Here is a 7,119-nt window from a genome sequence, read left to right as displayed (position 1 = left end):
TGCTGCTGCTGCTGCACCTGCAGCTGCTGCTGCAGCTCGTACTCTCGCCGCTGCAGCTCCGTGGGCTCCGACAGCAGCAGAGGCAGCAGCTGAAACAGCAGCAGCAGAACTTAGTAACAACCGGGCATCCTACTGCTGCTGCTGCTGCTGCTGCTGCTGTTGCTGCCTCTGCTGCTGCTGTTACTGCTGCTGTAGCTGCTACCCTGTACCTCTGCGTGCGCCCAAACCTGCTGCTGCTGCGCGCGCTCCTAAACCTGCTGCTGCTGCTGCTGCTGCTGCTGCTGCTGCTGCTGCTGCTTGCCTGTTTGAATTCTTGGTTTGCTGCTAGTGCTGCTGCTCCTTCTTTGCTGCTGCTGATGCGGCATAATAGGCAAAGAGCATCTGGGGCTCCTCGGGCCCAGCAAATTCGGGTGTATGTACAGCTGGCAGCAACGAGCTGCAGGCAGCAGCAAAAGTGATTTACAGGCAGCTGAGCAGCAGCCACCGAAGCTGCTGCCAGCAGCAGCAGCAGCAGCAGCAGCAGCAGCAGCAGCGGCGAAAACCGAATCACTTCATTCCCCCAATGCAGCAGGAGCAGCAGCAGCACCTTTTCCTGCTGCTGCTGCCGCTGGCGCTGCAGCAGCAACAACTGGCGCTGTTGCTGCTGCTCCCGTCGTTGCTGCTGTTGCTCCTGCTGCAAGCAGCACTGCTGCTGCTGCTGCTGCTGCTGCTGCTGCTGCTGCTGCTTCAACCCACCTCTTCTGCTGCTGCTAACTTTGCTGTTTTTTCGTCTGTGGCGAGGAGAGCCACAAGGCGCAGCAGCCTGAAGACAAGCCTCAGCAGCAGCAGGGGAATTAAATGTTTAAAAATAAAAAGAAAATAAATAATTAATTAATTAAATTAATTATTTAATTATTTAATTTAATTAATTCAATCAATTTGCTGCCAATCTGCTGCTGTTTACATTGTGGCTGTTTCCAGCGCCAGCGTCAGGTGCGGCAGCGGGCTTGGGCGCAGCATGCCTTCAAGAGACGCAGCAGCAGCAGCAGCAGCAGCAGCAGCAGCAGAAGCAGCAGCAGCAGCAGACGCAGCAGCAGGTGGTTCTTCCTTTAGGCACTCAAGCTCAGCAGCAAGCTGCTGCAGCAGCCGAGCTGCAGCAGGCACTATACTGCTGCTGACCATGCGCTGCCTTGCTGCTGGTACTCTGAGCAGCAGCAGCAGCAGCAGCAGCAGCAGCAGCAGGAGCAGCAGCAGCAGCAGCAGCAGCAGCAGCACATTTATGAACTAAATAACAAACAAAAGGGCAAATAATATTATTTATTTTCCTATTTATCTGCTGCTAATGCCCCGCAAATGCCTCCAGCTGCAACATGGGAATAAAAGAAAGCTATTTATATCTTTAAATGCATGCAAAGAAATTAATTAAATTAAATTTATTTATTTATTTATTTTATGGATATGAAAAGTAGCCCTGGGGGCCCCTAGGGGGCCCCCAGGGGGCCCCCTAGGGGCCCCCAGGGGGCCCCCAGGGGCCCCCCAGGGGGCCCCTGAAGGGTTTGCTGCGGGCTGAGGTGTATGTACAGCTCACGTAGCTACGCTGCAAGCAGCAGCAACAACATTTCGCAGCAGCAAACGGCTTTCCTGAAGCAAGCAGCAGCAGAGAAGGGTTTAGGGTTTGGGGTTTAGGGTTTAGGGTTTAGGGTTTACAGAAACGTGCGGTTCGGGCCTTCCTAGCGCTCAACAACAAGGGCTTTTGCTGCTATTCATTGGGCTTCCTTAGGGTTTAGGGTTTAGGGTTTAGGGTTTAGGGTTTAGGGTTTAGAGGTACCGGGGGTGGCAGCCTCCAGCAGACGACGCAAAGATAAGAGACCAGGTGGCTGTCTATGCCTGCAGCAGCAGCAGCAGCAGCAGCAGCAGCAGCAGCGGCAGCAGCAGCAGCAGCAGCAGCAGCAGCAGCAGCAGCAGCAGCAGCAGCAGCAGCAGCAGCAGCAGACAGAGCAGCAGCAGCAGCAGCAGCAGCAGCAGCAGCAGCAGCAGCAGCAGCAGCAGCAGCAGCAGCAGCAGCAGCGACACTATCATTCAACTCCGTAGAGCGGCAGCAACCTAAAAGTAACAACGGAAGGCGAAACTGGCAGCGAGCCAAATTTATTCATTCACTGATGTATTGTTTAAATTTATTTATTTATTTATTTATTTATTTATTTATTTATTTATTTATTTATTTATTTATTTATTTATTATTGGATTTTGAATTGATTTTATTTGCGAGAATAAGCAGCAGTTTTCCATTTGCCGAAGTTCAAGTCGGCGCGGTGACCCGCAGTGGGGCGGGCAGATCTCAGTGAAAACGACGGCTAAATTGCCTCTTTTTTGCGTTTTTCTGCTCCAAATGGATTTTAAAATGCAATTAAATTTATTTTGGATTCAAAATTTGCAAAAAAAGCGGCGAAAACTGCGAAAACGCCCCAGAACGCGCACCTGCAGCCGCCAGCAAGGCGCCGCCGTCAGCCTCGCTGCTCAGAGAGGCCAGCAGCTCCGCCGCGAGAGACCTGCGGGGAAAATAAATTAAAATGAAAATTAAATTAAATAAATTAAAAATAAAAATTAAATTAAATTAATAAATTAATTTGCAAAAAGAAATTCAAAATTCGGCCATTTAGAACACCTTTTCTTCGGGTCGCGCAGCGCTGCTGGCCGCTCCTGGCCAACAGACACTGCGGCGAGGCCGAGCAAATAAATAAATAAATAAATAAATAAATAAATAAATAAATAAATAAATAAATAAATAAATAAATAAATAAATAAATAAATAAATAGATAAATAGATAAATAGATAAATAAATAAATAAATAAATATCAAACAGTTCCCATTTTGACCCTAGTTTATGAACTAAATTTATTTATTTTTGCTTTTCAAATATAATTGTGCAAATAAAAACATTAAAACCCGCATTTGCATCTATATGAGGGTTGGGTCCCAGAAGCAGCAGCAGAGGAATATTTGCTGCTGCTGCTGCTGCTGCTGCTGCTGCTGCTGCTGCTGCTGCTTTTCTTGTGGCTCCTGCTGTTACTTCTGCTGCTGCTGCTGCTGTTTCTGCTGCTGCTGCTGCTGTTATGTCTGCTGCTGCTGCTGCTGCTGTTTCTGCTGCTGCTGCTGCTGCTGCTGCTGCTGCTGCTGCTGCTGCTGCTTGTGCTGCTGCAGCTCGCCAGCTCACCGCAAGTTCTCATCTCTGTGGCTAATCATAATGCTGCCGAAGCAGCAAATGAGATTTGCTGCTTCCATTTGGCTGCGAGCAGCAGCACGCTGGCTCAGCAGAATGTAGAGCCGCAGCACAGCAGCTTCGATTTCTCTCGTGAGCTCCGCGGGATCTGCTGCTGCTGCTGCTGCTGCTGCTGCTGCTGCTGCGATTGCACGACCTGCTCCCGTGCCTGGCGCTGCTGCTGCGAATTTCGGTGGTGATGCTGCTGCTGCTGCTGCTTGTGCTGCTGCTGCCGCTTCTGCTTCTGCTGCTGCCCCTGCTGGCTCTCTAGCAGCTGCTGTAGCAGCTGCTGGTATTTCCGCTGCTGCTGCTGCTGCTGCTGCTGCACCTGCGGCTTCACCGTTTGCTGCTGCAGCTGCTGCTGCTGCAACGGCTGTTACTTCTTCCTCAGTTGCTGCAGCAGCCGCAGCAGCGGCGGCTGCTGCTGCGGCTGTCGCCTCCTCCTTTGCTGCTGCAGCAGCAGCAGCAGCTGCTGCTGCAGCAGGAGAACGGGCGTTGCTGCCCCCCAGGTAAAGCCACCTGGCTTGCTGCAGCGGCGTTTGTCTCAGAATTGGAAAGTTTGAATTTATATTTTTAATTTCTTTTTCTTCTTTTTTGTTTTTATTTTTATTTTCTTTTTCTTCATTTTTCTCAAAAGTCCATTTGCCCGCGCAGCGCAGCAGCAGCGGCTCCAACACAGACACCGCAGCCAAATCCACAGCAGCCAGCAGCTGCTCCTGCAGCAGCAGCAGCAGCAGCAGCAGCAGCAGCAGCAGCAGCAGCAGCAGCAGCAGCAGCAGCAGCAGAGCAGCAGCAGCAGCAGCAGCAGCAGCAGCAGCAGCAGCAGCAGCAGCAGCAGCAGCAGCAGCAGCAGCAGCAGCAGGAAGAGGAGCGGAAAAATGAATTAAAATGAATTAAATTGGTTTAAATTAATTCAATTTCATCAAATAAAAAAGAAATAAAATAAAGCAGAGGAAGGGAGAAAGAAATAAACAAATGTGCTGCAGCTTTTTGTTTTGCTGCTGCTTTGCCAGCAAATAAAATAAATAATTTAATTTAATTTAATTTAATTTAATTTAATTTAATTTAATTTAATTTAATTTAATTTAATTTAATTAATTAAATTAATTAAATTAATTTAATTTTTATTTGTTTTTAAATTAATTCTTTTTAGAAGCTGCTGCAGCTTACAGGGTTGGAGAGCCGCTCTTCAAGACACAGCAGCGCCTCCAGCAACTCAAGACTGCTGCTGCTGCTGCTGCTGCTGCAGTTGCTGCTGCTGCTGCTGCAGTTGCTGCTGCTGCTGCTGCTGCTGCTGCTAGTTGCTGTTTTAATTTGGTGCAGCAGCCGCGGTAGACAACGGTCGCCGTACCTGCGGGTCGGGTGTTATTCAGATACAGAAAAATAAATAAATAAATAAATAAATAAATAAATAAATAAATAAATAAATAAATAAATAAATAAATAAATAACAAAACAAGTTTATAAATATAAATTCAATAATAAAGAAACAGAGAGCGGCGCTACACTTTGCTGATGTTCTATGGCACAGCGGCTGCTGCAGCTGCCTCCACAAAGGGAAGCAGCAACAGCAGCAGCAGCAGCAGCAGCAGAAGCAGCAGCAGCAGCAGCAGCAGACTAAATTTTGCATATGCATGATTAGGCCTTCACTGCAGCATCAGCTTGAGAAGACACATTTGTTTCTATCCTTTCTCTGCAGCTGCTGCTGCTGCTGACGCTGCTGCAGCTGCTGCTGCTGCTGCCGCTGCTGCTGCTGCTGCTGCTGTTGCTGCTGCTGCTGCTGCTGCTGCTGCTGCTGCTGCTGCTGCTGCTTACGCAATTGTAACATATGAGTCTGGGCACCCGCTGCGCGTCTCAGGATAATGAGGATGGTTAGCAGCAAGTGTATAAGACACAACATGGCGGTGATAGCCCAAAAGCCTCAGGGGGCCCCCCGGGGGCCCCTGGGGGCCCCCCCAAAGCCCTGGGGGCCCCTGGGGGGCCCCCGCAGGCCCCGGGGGCCCCGGGGGGCCCCCCGGGGGCCCCTGGGGGCCCTCCAAAGCCCCCAAGGACCTCTGGACCCCCGGGGCCCCCGGGGGCCCCTCTGTTTTCATTCTGTGGGCTTAGTTGTTTTGCAGCAGCAGCAGCAAGTTGCTGCAGCCCTAAGTAGCTGCAGATATGTAAATGCTGCTAATTAGAATGCGCTGCTGCGGCTATTCTGTGGAGTAAAGTGGAACTTTGTGGATCTATATTTGTTGTAAATGGAATATTTAAAAGAAATGTATCTTTTGCTAAAAGAAATGTATCTTTTGTGCATTTTAAAGATGCATTTAATGTGCAGATCGCCCGAAGATTCGCCTTTGTGTGAATCGGGGGTCTGCGGCTGCGGGGGAAACAGCCGGAATTTGAAATAAAGAAGAAAATAAAAAAGTAAAAATAAAAACAAATAATTTAAATGCGAAGGCGGGGGAATTGAAACGGCTGGAATACAAGACACAAAGCAGCAGCAGCAGCAGCAAAAAGCCCTTTTTTAGTTTATAATAAGTAATTTCTTTTAATTAATTGTTTATTTAAATTAAATTTCACATTTGTTCTCCCGCTGCGGGGCCCCGAGGCGCAGCCGCCTCGGGGCTGCAGCCACCGAGTGACCCTGGGGGCCCCACGACCTGCTGCTGAAATGAAGGCTACGAAGGCGGAAAGGGGAAAAACTGGAAAAATAAATGCAAAAGAATTAAATTAAATTAAAAATAAAAAACTAAAAATGAATTAAAACGCAAAACGCCAGCAGAAGGACTAAAAACGGCGCTTCCCAACCAGAGCAGCTAGAGCGCCGCTGCTGCTGCCGACCCACAGCTGGTGAATAAGTAAACAACAATTTAATTAAAAATAAAGTTATTAAATTACAAATGATAAATAATTAATAAATTTGCATCTCAAAATAAAGATAAATACTTCCAACCTTCACAACTAGAGAAGAAGGCAACAGCAGCTGCTTCAAATGGTAAGACAATGCAGCCACAGCAGCAGCAGCCCGCTGCTGCAGCAGCAGGAGCAGCTGCAACTGCAGCAGCTGCTGCAGCAGCGGGAGCAGCTGCAACTGCGGCAGCTGCTGCACCAGCTGCTGACGCAGCAGCTGCTGATGCAACTTGGTAGCTTCTTTGCTCAGCTAAAGGAGCAGCAGCTATAATATTTCTGCTACCCCCTCTTCTAGGGTTTAGGGTTTAGCAGCAAGCAGCATCAGTGGCTAGACTAGCTGCTGCAGAGGCCAGGCAGCTGCAGCACCAGCAACAGCTGCTGCCCCACCAGCTGCAGCAGCAGCCGCAGCAGCAGCAGCAGCAGCAGCAGCAAAACCTGCTGCTGCAGCAGCAGATTACGCTACAGCATAAACCTGTCTTGCGGCCCCATTTCATCCAGAGCGCGGATTTTAACTTTCCAGTGGCCTGCTGCAGCTCCCTGCTCCTGCCACGGCAGCAGCAGCAGCAGCTGCTGCTGCTGCTGCTGCTGCTGGTTCCCTGCTGCTGCTGCTGCTGCTGCTGCTGCTGCCCGAGCTCGCTGCTGCGCCTGCAGAAGCAGCTGCAGGCAGCGCCCGCAGGGGTGGCAAGGCTGCTGCAGCAGCGAAGGTGACACAACAGCAACCATTGAAATTTGCTGCCAGCCAGCAGCAGCAGCAGCGCCAATCACGTGCTGCTCAGCGCAGCAACTGCAGCAGCAGCAACAGCAGCAACAGCAGCAGCAGCACCACCACCAACAGCAGCAAATGGCATCGATGAATTAAAGTAATAACAAGTGGCGACACCAATATATGCGACAGCAGCAGAAGCAGAAAAAAGAGCAGCAGCAGCAGCAGCAGCAGCAGCAGCAGCAGCAGCAGCAGCAGCAGCAATTAGAAAAGAACGAATAA

At 49.7% G+C, this 7,119-nt stretch overlaps 3 protein-coding genes across 3 annotated transcripts in view; 1 reads left to right on the top strand and 2 right to left on the bottom strand.

Moving 5' to 3' along the window:
• Window positions 1-1,161, bottom strand: part of ENH_00073650 (hypothetical protein) — a gene marked incomplete at both ends in the record, with an annotated part of 2,809 nt that extends 1,648 nt beyond the window's left edge. Inside the window, 3 exons of the mRNA XM_013577591.1 lie at window positions 1-89; window positions 587-770; window positions 944-1,161. The exon at window positions 1-89 is cut by the window's left edge and continues 46 nt beyond it. Of these exons, the coding sequence (XP_013433045.1) occupies window positions 1-89; window positions 587-770; window positions 944-1,161 (491 nt within the window). The remainder of the gene's footprint in view (window positions 90-586; window positions 771-943) is intronic.
• A 393-nt stretch (window positions 1,162-1,554) lies between these two features.
• Window positions 1,555-2,070, top strand: ENH_00073640 (hypothetical protein; the record flags this gene model as incomplete). Its single annotated transcript, XM_013577590.1, has 2 exons — window positions 1,555-1,645; window positions 1,802-2,070. The coding sequence occupies 2 exons, from the start codon at window positions 1,555-1,557 to the stop codon at window positions 2,068-2,070; spliced, it is 360 nt and encodes a 119-aa protein (XP_013433044.1).
• A 322-nt stretch (window positions 2,071-2,392) lies between these two features.
• ENH_00073630 (hypothetical protein, conserved) lies at window positions 2,393-5,332 on the bottom strand (the record flags this gene model as incomplete). The annotated part of the gene is made up of 4 exons (XM_013577589.1): window positions 2,393-2,528; window positions 3,195-3,955; window positions 4,410-4,590; window positions 5,055-5,332. The coding sequence occupies 4 exons, from the start codon at window positions 5,330-5,332 to the stop codon at window positions 2,393-2,395; spliced, it is 1,356 nt and encodes a 451-aa protein (XP_013433043.1).
• Between the last annotated feature and the right edge of the window lie 1,787 nt (window positions 5,333-7,119).

This window comes from Eimeria necatrix, genomic scaffold, assembly GCF_000499385.1.
Source record: "Eimeria necatrix Houghton genomic scaffold, Enh_scaff73, whole genome shotgun sequence".
Classification (NCBI taxonomy): Eukaryota; Apicomplexa; class Conoidasida; order Eucoccidiorida; family Eimeriidae; genus Eimeria; species Eimeria necatrix.
The sequence above is the reverse complement of the archived record's forward strand: the minus strand, read 5'-3'. Positions and strand labels throughout refer to the sequence as shown.